Raw genomic sequence first — 18397 nt, 5'->3', positions numbered from 1 at the left:
TGGCTTGACTCACCAGAGGGTCAACACACTTGCAGGGGAATTTTCACAGGTGATTTTTTTCAGATGAACTTTTGCAGGTAACATTTTTGCTGGTGGATTAAAAGAGTAGGAGCAAAAAAAAAGGAAAAAAACATAATTTTACAAAATAAAAATTCTGTTATATATTCAATGTCTAAAAAAGACCTGATTCTAATGAGACAATATTTGTTCCATACTAAAGATATCACTACAAGTTTAAGGGTAGGTCATCAAAGGTCAAATCAAAGAAGTATTGTTTTAATCAACTGTACTATGCTTGTACTACTCATTGAAAATTTAAACAACCCCAGAGCCTGATTGCCTTTGCAAGATTAGGCTGAAGTAATTCATGGTTTTGTTCCTCGAAGTGCACACTCTGGGGGGAAAAAAATAATAATTTAAAATGATACAAGCAGAATATGCAAAGAAACCAATTAGATGGAATAATTTAAGCACGAAAATAAACCAGCTCCTGCCATTTAACGTTTTGAAGGCAGTTATTTTCATATTCACCGCATTTTTTTAATGGCTCGGGGATCATTTGAACCAACATCCTCCCTGGGTAGTATCTTATGTGTATGTTGATTGACGCAAGACAGTTGTTTGGAAAGTAATTACATTTTAAATGGTAAGCTTGGGGGTAAAAATGTTGTGGAGCAGGTGCTTCCTGTGTTTCGGTAAAAACAGGAAACAGTTACAGTGCACCAATTTTCATATGAGGGCTTTATTCCACATCAGTTTACTCCAGCGTATCCTTGGCATGACGTGTCAATGGGATTAATTCATTTTTGTCATGTTAGAACCTGTCTTTCTGAGCACTAGATGCTGCTGATCTGTACAAATAGTAAATGTATTGTGCTTTATCAAGCTTTATCGAGTCCAAGGAAAGCGCTTTATTCTGGAATCAGTCATTCACCCCATTCACACGCTGATGGCAGTGAGCTACATTGAAGCCACAGCTAATCTGGGGGTAGACTGTCAGAAGCGGGGCTCCTATTCAATTCAATCAGCATCACCAGGCCCTCAACGACCGGGACCAGGCAAGCCTGATCAAGTGTCTTGCCCAAGGACACGACTGAGGCAAACAGAGGGGGGCTTTAAACTAGCAACCCACCGGTTTGTGCACCACTGTTGCCCCAACTATACCAGTGTACAGTTGAGATAAAATTAGCATATCCTGTGCTGTTCACATTATCAAGTTGGAACGTGTTTAGATTTACAGTTTTTTTATGTATTTATCTTTCATCTTCTACAATTCTCTGTTTCTTCCAAGTTCTAATTCTACAACAGGCTGAAAGCATAACACAGGTCAGATGCATGGTCAAAATAAATAATCTAAACATTGTCATATTTTTTTTTTTTTTATCTGAGTACCTATCCGTCGCTTAGAGTTATTTTTTAATGACTCTGGTTAAGGCCCAGGTCCGTTTTCTCAAATTAACTCAGGCAGTTTCAGCTTTTTTCTTCTTTTTTTTTTAAAGACAGTTTCAGCTTCTGCTCCAAACCACATTTATTTGAGACATTCACTTCATAGACGCAGAGGCAGACAGGAAATCACATGTGGTTTTACTTTAGGGCATCATGAGGTATCCAAATATATATTAATATCTATAATAAATGATCCCCATGAACATGATACAGTAATCAATGCACACAGAGTTTATGATCGTAACATGTTTTTGCTTTTGTTTCTGGGGAGTCTGTAAAACCCGATACCGTAATGTTCTATGAACTGCAATGACGATGAGAGAGAGTTCTTCACATTTGAAGTTTAGAGGTTTGATAATTGATATTGCTAGAGGAAACGCTTCCTGCCTTTTTACCGATAAGAGAGACAGGCGACTTATAACCCGACCAGGAAATGAACACGTTCTTTTTATTAGTCACCTCCTGAACGAGAGGTTGCAATGCATCTACTCGTCTGTTTTCTTGCTGTGAGGACTCGTTCTGATAATTTAGTTGCATATCAACAGCACGGGTTTACGATAGAGACACCCTGTGCAAAGGCGTTCAAAAGCCTTTGATGACTGAAAGCAATCGGAAAGGTAATGAAATAGATAATTTGTTTATATGTGCCGTTAAGATGGTTCCTTTAGAAAAAATAACCATGGAGGCATAATGTTGGGTATTCTGAAGGGCTACAGTGTCCTTTAACAATCCCTCATTTAAAACCCTGTTGCAGTGTAAACTTCAATGTAGAATACAAAGATTTTATAGACCAAGGCAAAGTGCTGCATCATTGCGTAATGGAAGGAGAGGGTTACATGGTTTTCCAATTTTTATAAAAAAAAAACATCTCACCAGTGTTGTCTGCACTAGTATCTTGCTACTATGACACAATACTTTTTAGAACCTCCTTTTACTGCAAATACAGCTGCGGGTTATTTCAGGTATGTCTCTACCAGATTTGCACATCTAGAGTAACATTTTTGCCCATTCTCCTTTGCAAAAAAAAAACCCCACACACAAAAAACCGCGAGGCTCCGTCTCTTAGCCTTAGTCTTGCCTCTGATTCTCTATTGCATTTAGGTCTGGACTTGGACAAGGCCTATTCAGCATAACAAAACAGTTAGCAATACCCTCCCAACATGAGTTTAAATCTAATTTGATGTAAAAAATTCTCTCTCTCTCTCTCTCTCTCTCTCTCTCTCTCTCTCTCTCTCTCTCTCTCTCTCTCTCTCTCTCTCTCTCTCTCTCTCTCTCTCTCTCTCTCTCTCTCTCTCTCTCTCTCTCTCTCTCTCTCAGTATAGATCAATCTAGCATCTAGCTTGCATACACAGGGCTGCCATGAAACACGTTGATCTTTTGCAGTATTAAACCTGGCTATTTGGGGCATTGACCAATACCATTTAACAGTGAAACTTGACTAACCGATGACTATTATTAATGTCAGGTTTGACAGATTCTACACATTTCAAATTAAATTAAGTAATAAAATGAGTGCAAGAAAACAACGTTTTATAACAATGCAAAGTTTTTTGTTCCACTTTCCTGCCATGCAATCACAACTATTTTCATAATATTCTCCAACAAATACTTCATAAAACCACGCCAAATTTTGTGAAAGCAACCTAACGAGTTCAAAATAAGCCAAATTGGCCCGTCGTTTTCCAATTAGAATTGGAAAGAATATTGTCTTATCAAAATTTCAAATATTACTTAGCTTTAACATTTAAACATTTTCTTCAGAAAAAATATATATAATTGTTGTTAATCTAATTATAAGCCTAGCAAATATGTTCACAAGATGAAATGGAGTGGAAAAACTCCCCTCCTTTAATAATTTCGAAAAACATACTTTGCCTCTACTGAAAAACTTAAAGTCAGAAACCTGGAAAAATAATTTACTACTTGATTTTATTTTATTTTGTTTTATAGGTAGACCCCTGTACTGTGTTTGCTTTCATTTTCTTTATCGTGTTATTGTAACAGATATCACATTACATGAAATTAAACGTACATTTGCACTACTGTACATTTGCCGGGGGAAAAAATGCAAGGCAGCCATTTTTACTTTGAAGTGTAAAATGCCCCAACCTGATTGGCTCCTGCTTTCCCCTCTGACGTGAGCACGTCCAAGTGGCCACGCACGCGCGTCGGATCACAACACACACTTCACATGAAGTCAGGTTGCCCGTCGCTCGGATTCTACAGCCCAATTTATCGGCTTCAGCGACAGATTTAGCGTTGCTGCGTGAGGGGCCGAAGCTCGCGGGATAAAGAGCGGCGCGGGGCTGTGAAACGATGGTCGCGGTGAAAGCTGACCATTTGGAGTTAGCTTTGGTTAGCAAATGGCTGCTCGGCTGGGATGTTTGCCTCCGTGGGAAGTAAGTGAACCACCGCTAGTTACAGCGAATTTACCACATCCACCCGCTTCACCTCTTCCTCAGCCGCTCGCGCTGTATACTCTAAGACAGTAAAGCGAGACTTTGCCTTTAACTAGTGAGAGTTAGCGCCCGGAACGTCAGACTTTGGTCTCTAACCTCCTAGCATAAATTCTCTCTTCTTCTTTTTTTTTTTTAAAGATGATAAGACAATGAAAGGTGTAGCGAAGCGGCGAGAAAGCTGAGGCTTTCCCCAGACCAGCATGTGACAAACGGCCTCCGGTGTGACCAGAGACTTGGTTGCAGCCACCATGCCTCGCCTGGATGAAGTGGCCAACATCGCCCTCAGGGTGCCCAGCATTCTGCTCCTGGACCTGCTCTACAAATGTGACGTCGAGGGTCTGACTGAGAACCTCAAGGCTAAGAACGAGGACATGCTCTTCAAGTACAAATATGTCATCTGGAACATGTTCTATATCGGTACGTATAGAGGGGGAACGTGGGTCGGCCCTGAACGAAAAGGCGCATTTTGAGGGATTTTTGTATGCACGAGCTGGAAGAAAAGGATGCACGAGCATTTTAATTCACCCACTCGCAGTCGGCGTTTTTCCTTTCATGGTAATTAAAGGTGCAGTCATGTCTGTTGGGTGGTGTCTCTCTCTACCAGCTTCTTTTTTTTGTTTTAGTTAAAAATGTATCGCCCCATTTATTCTTGCAAGATGGCTAGAGCTCCATATATGTGGGTTTAGGGGCAAAAATTGGTGCACTTTAAAGAGTAAGATGGCATCTAAAATAAGGAGCGTTTTGGGAAATATTTGAGCAACAAATCGTCAAAGGAAGTTAAGGATTTGGCACAATTGGGTATTCCGAATGGATACTGGCCCTAAGCACACAGCCAAGTTAGTTACAAAGATGTTTAATTACAACACAGTCTGTGTTTGGCTTCGTCGGCCTGCAAACCTCACTCGGTCACATCAGTTCTGTCTGTAGGAGTGGTCCAAAGTGGCTGGAAACTATTGGGAGAGGTCTGGGGACGAATACTCCAAAACCTGTCAACACAAGTCTAAAGGCGATTCTGCCAAATACTTTGGAAATGCGTGGAAACGTGTCGTCGGAGAACGATTTAAAGAACTCCCTCTTTCACCGTTGTAGCATTTAGCAAGTCAAAGTAATTTTAGTGTCCTAACTCGCCCAATACAGGAACCGTTTACCCTGACGTATGTCAGAGGGTGAGGGGAAAAAAACAGGGTCATGTGAACTTTTGTGTCGCTCTGTATATAAATACAGTTTGTGGTTGTGACTGTAAAAGGCTTGCAACCAAGTTTAATCAAGACTTTTTATGGTTAACAGCCAGATCTGTGGAGCACATCACTAACTGTGAATCTCTGCAGCTCCTCCAAAGTCACCACGGGCCTCTTGGCTGCTGCCTGGTTGATGCTCCTCTGGCTCGTGTTAAGTGGGTGGCCGTGTATTGGACGGCTGTGCTGTTGTCGCTGCGTTTTCAGATGATAGTCGTACATTGCTCCTTGAAATTGTTCTAAGCTTTGGGATATGATTTTATGCCCTAACTCTGCCTTAAACTCTTCCACAGGCCTCTCCCTGACCTGTCTGCTGTGTTCCTTGCGCTGGGTGATGCTTACTTGCTGAATCAGTAACTCTTTGAGGCATTCGGCGGCTCTGGATCTTTTTAGTTGAATTCACAATACAAATGCACGTGAAATCACTTAATAAAATCCACTTTTGGAATTTTACTAGCGGAAGTAAAATTGAACACTGCACAGTTTTCCTTCTCTGTCCTATCTACGCATTGGTGGTCGGTCTGTTGCTTAGAATCCTTACAAAGTGCGCCTAGGTTTGAGGTTGTAGCCCAACACGATGCCGAAAGGCTTTAGGGATGTGAAGCAGTTTTTTAGCCGCCGCCGTATCTAGAAGTTTTCCCCTCGAGCGTTCTCATCCGTCCTGTTCCTGATTTTGGTGACACTCCCAGCAAAACCTGAAATCTGCGCTCTGCTCTGTTCCCCAGCTCACCTGATAAACCTGGTGGTGTTAATCCTGCCGCTGAGACACATTGTTACGCTCTACCTTCATGTCCTCGTTGCCCTGCTGCTGTACATGGGGCATCAGATTTCAAAGTGAGTGTTTTATTTTTTTTATTTTAACCTAGGGCTGGACGATAATTCAATAACAATATATACCGATCAGTAGAGATATATCGATAATAGGGGAAAAAAAGGGTCAATAAAAAGTTCAATAGAATAAAAGTTCTAATATTAAATCTTCCCAACCAATCACAACGCAGACCCAGGAACCAAGCTCCGCCCTCTCCAAACAGTTCAAAGCGCACCTGTTCTTTTTTAAAAACTTGCAGTTTTGGTAAAAAGTTGGTTGAATAAAGAGTTGAGTTTGAATTCAGTGTTTGTGTGTTCTGTATCTAAAAATAGGTTGCCAGGCAACAGCATAAAATGGCCAGGGCAGCAGTTAAAATACATGTTTTGGATGTATTGATAAATATCGATATTGATCAATATGACCTATTTTATCAATATGCTTTTTTTCTATATTGTTCAGCCCTATTTTAACCTCCAAATCACTGGGACTACAGGATCTGCTGTCACTACAAAAAAAAAAAGCAATTGATACAGGACTTATTTATTTCTCCATTATAAACCACTTCAGATAGAAAGTGTTCAGCCTAAAGTGAATAAGATTGTACTGTAAGCTATAATCACACTAAGATAACTAGCTGTCCAAAGCTTACTGTTAACATCAGGGGAATATGCTTTGATTTAACTATGTTACCTCCACATCACTGTGAGGAATAAACGCAGGCTGGCTTGCATGTGAATGAAAAGCTCTTTGTTTTCTTTTTTTTCTTCTTTTTTTTTTTTAGGGATTATGTTCGTGAGGAAGCGCAGCTTGGATATGAAGGAGCGATCTATCTCAACTCTTTGGCCTTCAATAGATTTTTCTCTGCCATGACCAGTGAGTATCTCAGCCAAATTAGTTTATGAATGCTTAAGGATTGGCGTCACCAAACCTGCAAAAGTATGAAGTTAATGGAGACATTGACCCGCTTCTGCCAACTCACCGCTGCTCTCCTCGGGCAGTGGTGCCTTGCAACAGAAGTGCAAATCTGCATCCTTTTTTTTTTTTTTTTTTCTTTCTTTTTGTGCGTGTGTCTGGCGGGCTGACCTTTATGTTTCTGCCTCTCGTGGACATCCCTGTTTTGTGTGACTGCCCTTCATAAAACAGGATGAGCAGCAAGGTAGAGTCTGAAAGCCTGTCCGATTTGTCAAGCTCCTGCGTGGTTAAATATTGCTAGATTTGTAAAAAGTACTAAAAACGTACTTGTAGAGGTTACAGTTGTATTACGAATGCCATTCTTCTCTAGACGTTCCTTCTGCTACCGATTGTTGAAAAAAAGGCAGCTCTTATCTGCAGCTGTCTAATGTTTCAAATTAGAACTACAATGCCTCAAGTAAAGGTATAAAAGGCCAAAATTATTTGTCACATTGTTTAAAAGCAGCTACACAAAAGTATAACGGTGGCTTTAGACAGAAGCATCGTGATTGTAATCTAAGTTCTAATTTTTTTAAATATATTGTCACTGTCATAATTTTCTTGCACTTCGTTTTATTTTATTTTTATATAATCAAAAAGCCCAAAATGATTCACACTCTTTGAAAGTTATGGTCTAAAGATATTTTCACTCAACTAAGAAATGAGAGGCGCACCTCCCAAAAGTTAATAGAATTGATATTGTCTTTATTGTCCCACATACACAGGAGCCTGTGTATGAGGGATCCCTTTTTTTCTCCTGTTGTCTTTGCTCAGATAAACTGTATTTTACAAAACAGCTGCCCTCATTCACATGTTTTAACAGTTTAATTCAAAGAAAAAAACAAGCAAACGTTGGAGTCCATTTTGACTACGTTTGTTGGTGCAATCACTTTAAACCTCCTTAACACCGAGTAAACAGGATTTCCCAAGAGCTGTTTCTCCTGTTAAACTATTGTTGCACAAACCCACAGTAATACTGACATAAATACAGAAAGTGGAAGTCTTCTTGGGCAGAAAGAGAAAAATCGGCAGTTTATTTGATAATTGCACAACCGCAAAACCCAAATAAATTCAGATTGTTTGCGTATGATTTTAGTGGTAAAGGGAGTCAAGCCGCCACAATGTTCCCCCTCCTTCCTGATTTGGTATGAGCGCTCTGAAGAACAAAATCATGAATGGTGTAAATTAACTGCGTCTCTGTTGTTGTGTTTTTTTTTTTACCCGCCGGATGGTCGGAGTTTGAAGCTGCAGCCTCTGTGGGCTCAGTCTGACAAACAGAATCAACTGGCAGCATTAGGACCCCTCACTGTAACCGGATGGTTTCATGGGTTAGAGCTTGGGTCCCTGACGAATGAAGCAAAGCCGAAGGCGGCGCAGTCCAAGTCTACAGCACGGGGGGACGGATGGACTTAAAACTTACAGTAGATCCTCTGTAAACACAGAAATACTATATTCCACACATGTTTTGTTCACCCCTAAACAGAACGCTGTTAAATGATTTAAAGATGAGTCGTGTTTGCTTGATGTTCAATGCATAATAACTGTACCCTTCAGTAAAACGTTTCTCAATAATGTCAGCTGAAGCCATACACACTGCCGCCTGTGATATTATGCATTAGACTTTATTTGTACCTCTTAGGTATAGGGGACAAGGAAAGCTCATCCTTAATGGATGTGAACTTTCAGAAGAAACTTCTTCACGCAGCATTTTATTGCAGCTAGACCCACGTTCTGTTCCTTATGTCTTCTGGGTCAACTTATTCCTGTTTTTGTGCAGAATAAATGTAGGAAAACCATTTTTATGGCCTTCTGGTGTAGTAGTAATAATAATAATAATAATAATACCAAAAAAAAAGGTTAAAAAACAAAACAAGTAGACTTTTTTCCGAAGTTTGAAGAATGCTTTCTCAATTCTGGACGGGAAGCGAAATCTCTTCAAACTTCGGAAAAAAGTCTACTTGTTTTGTTTTTTTAACCTTTTTTTTTGGAAATATCATGACCTGCATGACTGATGATGATAATAATAATAATAATAATAATAATAATAATAATAATAATAATATTAATAATAATATTAATAATAATAATAATAATAATAATAATAATAATAATACAATTTAAATCCCAAAGTGCCCCAAAGGAAACCAGATGAAAGTAATAGTATTTCAGTTTTTCTTTCTCCTTCTCGTTTACACCCACAGGTGAAATCATCCTCAGCACGCTCTGTGCCTTCCTGATGAAAACCAGAAAGGTGTGGCTGTTCTCTACTCACATGCTCCCCCTGCTGGCCCGACTCTGCGCCGTTCCCAACGCCACCCTGCTGACGGTCAACACCCTGTCCATGGGCCTGACCGTGGCCGGGATCGCCCTGTTCCTCCTCGCCAACCTGTTTGTGCCGTATCGCCTCGCAAGGGCTGCCTACTCAGAGCTCCTTCAGCTCGAGGTAACGACGGCCCAGACCCGTGGAAATGCAGACACCTCGGTGCGAATGCTCGTCTCTGTGCTTTTCACGTCGTACTTACAGCGCCTTGTAAAATTGTTCGTAACCGTTTAACCTTTTCAGACTCGTTACTCCCTGGAGCTTTAATGTATTTTGGGGGATTTTACAGAGTCATCGGTGCAAACTCATGGCACACTTCTCAGATATGCATTTGTGAAAAATGTATTTACGGTGTAATATCCCGCCTATTTCACAATTATTCACCACCATCGCATAAAAGCCCAATAAAACACACAGAATTTTGTGGCAATGTGACAAAAGGGGGGGGATGATTACTTTCCCAAGCCACTGTTGGTTACGTATGAAATTGAAAAGATGCACGTGTTGTTTAGATCACCTACCACTTTGTCATGACTGGCTTTTCTCCAGATTGCGTTGCTGTCACTGATAGTTGTGTTTAGCAGAGTCTAAAGTTGCAGACCAGCTTTTCAGCTTTTTTTTAAACCTTTTTGCACCCCTCATCACATCAGGTCTCCTGTCCCATAGGTGATTGAGCTCTACAGACTCCTGGCTTTAGGGATCTCTCTGTGGAACCAGTTTGCCGTCCCGGCGCTCTTCAGCGTCTTCTGGTTCGTCCTGTTCGCCGTCCAGCTGTGCTCGGACATCATGGCAGCCAGCGCCTCCGCCACGTATCAGGGAATCCTGTTCTTCTTGCTCACCAGGTGCGGCGTAATTCTTTGATCAGCATACAGTCTGCTTGGCTTTTTTTTAATTTATTTTTTTATTGCGTTTCCAACGAGCGGTGTGCCGTCCCTGCAGCGTGTCAGAATGCTGCGCCACGCCGTACTCTCTCCTGGGCCTCACCTTCGTGGTGTCCTACCTGGCTCTCGGACTTCTCAACCTGTGCAAGTTTTACCTGGGAGGGTACGCAGCCGTTCAGAACGAGAACGTCATGCACAGGTCAGATGCTTTCAACGTGCTTCTGTTTCACAATAGGCTACAATTTCAAATGGTTCTGCCCCAGAACCAGTGATTTCTTATTATTACGACAGTTCATATTAGCGTATATGTTTATGATGAGATCGGTAAAAAAATACCACTTTTCCATGTGTTAAAGGCCTTTAAGCTGTCAGCTGTTGTATGTTTTTAGCTCGACTTCCAGAAGCGTCAGTTTTCAACTAAAACATCGATTGGCATTAAAATCCATCCTGAGTGATCAGATTGTCGTCCTCGGCTCAATGTGCTAATGAACAATAAGCCATATTACATTAGGGGCTTTGCTTTTTATCCAGGAATCTTTCTCAATTCAAAAAGTCTGGAGTAATGCTCCAGACTTTGTTACTCGCTCATTTATAAGTTAGTTTGAAGTTACAGCCTGTTCTCAGCTCATTGCGTAAAACCACTTGCAGCAAACGTTTTGTTACATTTTTCATTGTTTACAAAGGCAGGGCCGCCATCTTGTTTTTACAAGCATGTTTCACAGCTTGTATTTCACAGACGAAATGCTTGACATAAAAGCAAGTATCTAAACTAATTCCATTAATTTCTTCTTGTGAAACAAAAAGCAGGGAAAAAAAATCTATTAATCGGAATTGGTATAATAAAATCTGATTTTATTTTTAAGCCACATCGCCCACCCTATGCACCACTTTGTTGGTCTATGATTTCGAATCTCAATTAAACACCTTCATGCAGGGCAGAATGTGAAGAAGGTCTGCTCTTAAAGTGTTTTAGCTCAGTGTACAGTTGTTTGTACAGTTGTTGGTCCTTCAGCTGACATTTCTTTAACTCCTCCTTGTGCTCGTCCTGTCAGGGGTGTAACAGAGGGGGTCACTCTGCTCCTGCTCGCCCTTCAGACCGGCCTGTTAGACATGCAGGCCCTGCAGCGCACCTTCCTCCTCAGCATCATCCTCTTCATCGTGTTGACGTCAACCTTGCAGTCGATGATTGAAATCACAGACCCAATCATTCTGGCCCTGGGCGCGTCTCGCAACAGGTACCAGCAGCACAGGGAATTTGGCTTTGTTTGTTTTTTGTCGAGACGCGAGCGAATCAGAGCCGAGAGATGCGTGAATGTGTTTTAAAACCTGAGTGTTTTGTTTTTTTTCTTTGTCGGTTCTTTGCTTTTAGGAGTTTGTGGAAACACTTTCGGGGCCTCAGCATGTGTCTGCTTCTGCTGGTCTTCCCTGTGTTTATGGCCTTTAAAATCTCCCAGTTCTTCCACATGGACTTCTGGCTTCTTATACTGGTGTCCAGCTGCATGCTAACCTCCCTTCAGGTCAGGACCGTGTGTCTTCTTCTTATATAATGTGAAAAATAATTAAGAGGCACTGCTCAAAATCCTGTGTTATTGGGGAAATTGTGCATATTTCAACTGCAGCACAAACATTTTCACATAATAAGTGGATTTGGTTGTCCCTCCATTTTTTTTTGCCCTCCATTTTCTCTTTACATCATGCTAAAATGTTCTTGTTAGTGTAGTCGTTATCAGATTGATGACAGATTACAATACAGGTTTGCTGCACCTCGCTCCTTGGCGCATTTCTGTGGTCTTTACTGAGGTACTGCTGGGACTCTGTGTCTCAAGGTATTATTGTTATACCATGAACTAGTTGGACTCCAGTGTTTGTTTCGCGTTCTTCAGCAGCAGCCCAGCACTCCCATGTCTTTTTGACATATTCCAAATACCTGCTGGGCAAGATGTTACAGGCGGATCTGACTCTTACAGGTTTTCATTTTTAGATTGTGTTTGGGCTGATAGCTCACAATAGTCAGACCCAGCGCCAGGGCTGAATGAAGTTGGGGGCAGGGGGGAGAGATAAAAATCAAAACGCGTGTAATCAAGACTGCAGCTGCAGAGTAAAGGCGTTGTGTACAGCATACTAATACCGGGCATCATCTTCGGTTCAGAAGGGGAACATTTGCATAGCCATAAATGCGGTTAAGAGTAGGAAGTTCGAAGAAATGTTGTTTTTGAGACAATATCTAACAGACTCTTTTCTCCCCACCACCGTGTCGCCAGAATGGCATAGTTCACATTCCTGTGCTGTGGCTTTACAAGTCTCACCTTATTTTAATATACACATAAACACTATGAGTTTTACTGCTGAGGATTTAACTGCGCTTCAGTAATAAAGTTGCCAGAATATTATTCTTGGTCTCGTGCTGTTACGCTGCGTCCACAGTCAACTTTTCCTCACACGTCAGAGTCACTTCAATCATATGGAGTCAGCTTTGTTCCATTATTGGAACAAGTTTCTTGAATGGAAATTTGAGGAAAGAAATTGTAATTGAAATCAAACTTCTAAAAAGTTTTTGTCAGTAACTTTTTTTCTCAGATTAATTTTTTTATTTTTTTTTTATTTTTTTTGATTTGGAAAACTTAATCTGAAAAAGAGGAATTACATTTTTTTTATTAGAAAATATATTATTTTATAAATATATTATTAAATATATTATATATTAAATATATTATATAGTTTTATTGTTTAAAAAAAATAATAATAAAATACAAAACAAATTAGAACTTAACTTTTTGATAAAATAAAATCTGAGACAACCACAAACTTCCTCTTAAAACCTTTTTTTTTTATTATTATTAAGCAGTTAAGAAGTTTTTCAAAGCTTAATTTCTGGATTGCATTTTTTTTTTTTTTTTTTGCTTAAAATTTCCATTTACAAAACGGGTTCTTTTCTTGCAACAATATTGGAATAAAATTCATTCCATACAATCAAAAGCTGCAAATGTTGCTGCTGTCAGGCAGGTCAAAATTTTGCTCTCACTTTCTTTTGGCTCAGACTCTGGGGGGGAAAAAAGTCTCCAACTGAATATTGTGTGGGTAAAGATGGCAAAGGATGTTGAGATGAAGCAGCTATCAATGTAATTATTAATTTAAACAGCAGGATATAGTCGTACTGACAGAATACATCAGCAGTAAAGACAAAAAAGAATAAAATTGGTAAGAAAGCATTTTCCAGCTTGAGAAACTTTACGTTTACGAACATCCAGGATGGTCTCCACTGACTTCTTTTCTGGTACTTTTTTGTTAGACTTCTAGCTAAATCAGACTCCTCGATGTGTCTAAAGCCAGAAGATATATTTCTATTTTTCTAGTTTTGCAGCCGCCAAGCACCGCCTCTCACACCACGTTGAAGTGTAATATGAAAACGAACGTTTAAAAGGCCAGATAGCGTTGCTGCCTTTTTCCCAGTGGCCTCCCTGACTCTTGTGAACCTGGAATAAGTCAGGCGGTTGTTCTCGTCCAGGTCACAGGCACCATGCTCGTCTACTTCCTCTTCATGGTGGAGCTGTTTCGCAGCGACCCGATCGAGAGCCTGGACGAAGTGATCTACTGGGTGAACGCCATCAGCAGGGTGCTTGAGTTCCTGGTGGCGCTCTGCGTGGTGGCCTACGGCACCTGGGAGTCCCTTTTCGGCGAGTGGAGCTGGATGGGCGCGTCCGTCATCATCATCCACTCGTACTTCAACGTCTGGCTGCGAGCCCAGTCCGGCTGGAAGAGCTTCCTGCTCAGACGGGAAGCGGCCAAGAAGATCAACTCTCTGCCCAGAGCCACGGCGGAGCAGCTGGACCGACACAACGACGTCTGCTCCATCTGCTTCCAGGTGAGACGCTCGTTCTGGAGGTTGATCCCAGCAGATCCGACGTCCCACCAACACCACGCAGCGTATTGTAGTCTCTACTGGCAGTGGCTGCTTATTCTAAGGGTCACCGCTGGATTTAGCGGAGCGATACAAGAGGAAGTTGGAAGGGATTTGTTCTTGTGGTTATCGTTAGATTTTCTCTCTCGTGCATTTTAATTTATACAATTTAAAGGAAAAGCGGCTGGTGATATTTCTTAATTAATGTCAACTTTTTGTGGTTCAAGATCAGGTTTAGATACCAATAAATACCAGGAACACTTTTCTCTCCTAGCAGTTGTTTTTAACGTAACCAGTCGGGTTAGACGTTTCTCTTTAAAGGGCTTCAATTTCCAAGGCATGTTCATCTTCTAATAAAAAATGAGATCATGCGTTTAATCAAGGTTTACAGCTTTTTGCTTAAATTAGGCCTTTTAATTGTTTATGTCAGTGTTAAGATGGTAAATATTTACAGGGATTATCAGTGATTTGCTTCTACTTTTTACTAATTTAGATACTATTGGCATGAATCATTAAAGATCAACCATCAGATGAACTGGCCCACTTCAAAGCTAAGGTGTCCTTCAAATCATGACCCACAACTGACTTTATTGTGATTAAAAATCCCAAATTATAGTTAAAATTAAAAGAAAATTCACTGACCGCACACATTTAACAGTACTTCAAATATAATGATTTCTAAAAGGACCAGATGTGTAAGAAAGTGTTCCTCATCTTTGTTATTTTTGATCTAGCAAGACGTGATTACAGAGTTGAGACATGTAGATGTATTAAGCACATTCTGCTTGTGATCAGCACGGTAAGTGTTACCAAATGCCGAAGTCTCCATGGATATTACCTGTTGAGCAACCAGTGGCCGAGGCAGGATTCAGGAGGACGGCACCCTTAGATGAGACTCTGTTTTAAGTTTTTTTTTTTTACAACTAAGTTTAGATTGATGGTAAGACGCGCATCATATTCAAAGGTTGACGGCCTTGTTTATAAATATTAGACTTCTGAAACGACCGTCGCAGTTGCCTTTTCTTGTTTTAAATCTCATATCTAGGTGCTCTGCATCTATATATGTCTAGATATGATGCACAGATCATAGATAGAAATCTCTTCATACTATACTTAAAAAGAAAAGTCACAGCGACCATCCCAGGCCTGTTTTACGCATTGAATAAAACCAAAAACAAAGGCGGTGTAAAGCGTGTGCTTAAAGGGATAGTTTGTGGTTTTTGAAGTATGGTTCAAACTTAAATGCCTGTTGGAAGAGTATAAATAACTTATGACAACTAATGTTGTACCTGTTGGTATAATAATGTTCGATTTAAGTTGCAAATTGCTAAAATTGTGGAGAATGGAAAACACGTGGAGGCTGTCTTTTAGTTTCCCAGTAAAATTTCTTTTTCGCTTTTTCTACAAACTCACTGCAGTATGTCATCTTTGTATAGTCGAGGGAAATATTACCGACAAGATCGCCACAGAACCTCACTTCAACACACAGGTACAAACTATGCCTGTAAAAGTGGCTGATGGGTCTGACCTATTAGGGGTGAAGGTGCTGTTTTGTCATCTACAGAAACATCCTCACCTGAAATGGCATCTCTGCTAACACTTATAAAACTCTGTGCTTGTAAAAAAAAAAAAAAAAAAAAAAAAAAGGAAAACAATTCTGGGGCTCCCAAATGGTTAGGGTCCTTGGCTACTGTAAGCACAGTCCAAAAGGCCAACTTCATGTACAGTACAAAGTGGTTTTAACATCACAGTGCTTTACAAGCCAGACACATGCTTATTGAAACACTAAAAGCAAGATAAAACAATGACACTTAGGTTTACTGATATATTAGTTATTCTTTCCGACTGACCCACAATCATTCCAGTCTCCACTCAGTTTCTCAGCTTTTCTCTAGTTAAACTCTTTAATGCATCTATTCAGATTTATCTTTTCGTTTTCTCCCCAGTTTGCGTAGTAAAATACAGATTAAAAGTAGCCTCCTTTTTAGCTTTTCACAAAGCAGCTGCACTGGTTGGACCGAGCACAAACACCGCTGTGAAAACCTCGAGTGAACGAAGCATTCAGCAAAACGTCCGCCGACGGTTTCTAAAGGTAGCCACAGAGTTTAACGGCATGTTGAGCTGCACTCGTCCTGGCTGGCTTCATGTCCACGCTGTAAACAAGCGGCCGGCTGTTTCATAAATACATCACGTTGTGTGTGTGCTTTTTTGTTCCTGTTTTTTCTTTCTGACAGGACTCCGCCTCCTCCTGTTCCTTGCTTGTTTGCACATTAACAGTAAAAATCCAGAAAAATGAAAAAGTCAAAATCTGATAAATGAGAGTTGCAAAACTAAAACAAAAGGTGGCGTAAAATTATGATAATATTGTTTTTTTTACTTACTAAATCTGACTACTAAAACGGTGTTCCAATATTGTAATATGATCGTGGAACAGGCAAATTTCTGGGTACAGGGGGTTCTTATAAACCCACATCTATCTGTCTCTCTTCTCAGGAAATGGGCTCTGCTGTTATCACGTACTGCGGCCATTTCTTCCACGGCAGCTGCCTCCGCAAGTGGCTGTACGTGCAGGAAACGTGCCCCATGTGCCACCAGACGGTCCGGCCGGCACCGCCGGGGCAGCGCCCGTCCCCGGGCGACGGTCCCGCAGCGCCGCCTCAGGGGGACGCAGGGCCCGGTCCGCTCGCACAGGAGGGACGGCGGGACCCGGAGAACGGAGCCGCAGACGAAGCGCAGAGCATCGAGGGGGGTCCTGATCTGGTCCAGCAGGAGGAGGAGGGGGAGGAGGAGCAGGAGGAGGGGAGCGAGGGTAAAGCCCAGCAAACCCATCCCGACAGCGACGCCGTCCAGGATCGTAGTTCCAGATCCAGTGAAGATTTGGATGTTAGGTTTGTCCTAGCAGCCTCTTCTGGGGGGGCCTCTAGCTCCCAGAACCATCTGAGCAGAACTTCTAACCGCCACAGCCCGTTTGAGGTGAATGGCACAGACTCGTCCTCGTGGACAAATCTCAGAGCTGCGAGTGACGAGCAGTCCGCCTCCGAGGTAACAGGACGCCAGAGCTTCGCTTTGCATCCTAATCATGATAGGACATCCAAATCAGGACACAGCCCTCGTTCAGTTGAAGGGAACGGCAGTGGTGAAAATCAAAAGCTTGTCTCAGGTGGTGCGAGTATTGTTGGCAGCCAAACATCACTTAAGTCATGTAATCAAAACTCTGGCTCTGATGACTCTGTGAACGGTCATCATGGTCTCTGCACATCTTCAGACTGGGGCAGTCTCAGCCAGGGGGAACCTGGCCAGATCCTCCAGGCGTCGTCCTCAGGTTCCCCGACGACGGTGACGGACTGCTCTCCATCGGTGCCTTGATGGACTTAAACTCCAAAGGACTTGTATTAATGGGGTATAATCAACACTTCTGCCTTCTGTATGTGAACTGAAATCTATTAAAAAAACTGAAATATCCTTCATTGGGCATTGTATTGAATGTTCCTCACACTAGGAAAAAAAATATTTCTGAGTGTTGGGCCTAATTGTGTAGACTTGCTGTACAATTATAAAGCAAAAAAAAAAAATCCATCAAGCATAAAAAAAACCCTCCTGAGTGAATATTTTGTCTTTACCATCCATTCTGCTTTTATCCCCTACAGTTTCCCCGTGTCATGTGAACTATTGTTCTGTAGCATAACGAGGAGCAGTTTTTACGACGAGGCAGATTTATTGCCATCGTAGCTATTATTTAAGAGAACCGACTTGAACGTTTTGTTTCTGTTGTGCATTCGGGCTTTGGTCACATGATAAACCTTTGAGCCTTCCTTACCATTGGCGGGAAATGTTGGTACTGAACTGCAAACGGAGGAGTTAGTTCAGAAACAGATTTTTACCAACATTTGGGAAAAAAATGAAATATTTTGCCCTGGTAAAATTCAATGAATTAAAATCTGATTGAAAATGTTTTTCAGTAATAAACTCAAAGTAAAATCAGATCTGTGAAGCACAATGTGATTTATTTGTCTTTATTGCAGCAGCTTTGGGACGGGGGGGGGGGGGGGGGGGGTTGTCATAGAAGCGAGTCTGGCTCCCTTCAGTGTTTTGCCATTTCCTCTTGTTACATCTACAAGGTTTAGTGAAATGAAATTGGGATTTTAAGTGATGGAACATTACAAAGGAGAGCACAGATGTGATTGGAAGCAGAAAGTTACATGGGTACCAGATTTTTTTGGCAAAAAAAAAAAAAGAAGAAAAATCTGAGGTGGTGTGGATTAATGTTTGCATTTAAAGCTGCAAGTCTCTACGTCTCGTTGGGTCTGTCTCTACCTGCTCCACACAACCAGCCAAGACTTCTGCTCATTCTCTTTGGTAAAATAGTTCAATTTCAGGGCTTGACTTATGTTTTAGG

At 41.3% G+C, this 18397-nt stretch overlaps 1 protein-coding gene across 1 annotated transcript; it reads left to right on the top strand.

Moving 5' to 3' along the window:
- Positions 1 to 3583: 3583 nt before the first annotated feature.
- On the top strand, positions 3584 to 17982 carry zmp:0000000662 (RING finger protein 145). Its single transcript, XM_012881795.3, has 11 exons — positions 3584 to 3845; positions 4044 to 4322; positions 5866 to 5974; positions 6733 to 6824; positions 9104 to 9345; positions 9889 to 10064; positions 10162 to 10302; positions 11156 to 11338; positions 11473 to 11620; positions 13609 to 13965; positions 16495 to 17982. Exons 2-11 carry the CDS (start codon positions 4154 to 4156, stop codon positions 17365 to 17367), a joined length of 2490 nt encoding a protein of 829 aa, XP_012737249.2. The 5' UTR covers positions 3584 to 3845; positions 4044 to 4153; the 3' UTR covers positions 17368 to 17982.
- Positions 17983 to 18397: the final 415 nt, after the last annotated feature.

This window comes from Fundulus heteroclitus, unplaced genomic scaffold (assembly GCF_011125445.2).
Source record: "Fundulus heteroclitus isolate FHET01 unplaced genomic scaffold, MU-UCD_Fhet_4.1 scaffold_579, whole genome shotgun sequence".
In the NCBI taxonomy this organism is placed as follows: Eukaryota; Metazoa; Chordata; class Actinopteri; order Cyprinodontiformes; family Fundulidae; genus Fundulus; species Fundulus heteroclitus.
Note: the sequence above shows the minus strand (reverse complement) of the source record. Positions and strands in the feature narration are given on the sequence as shown.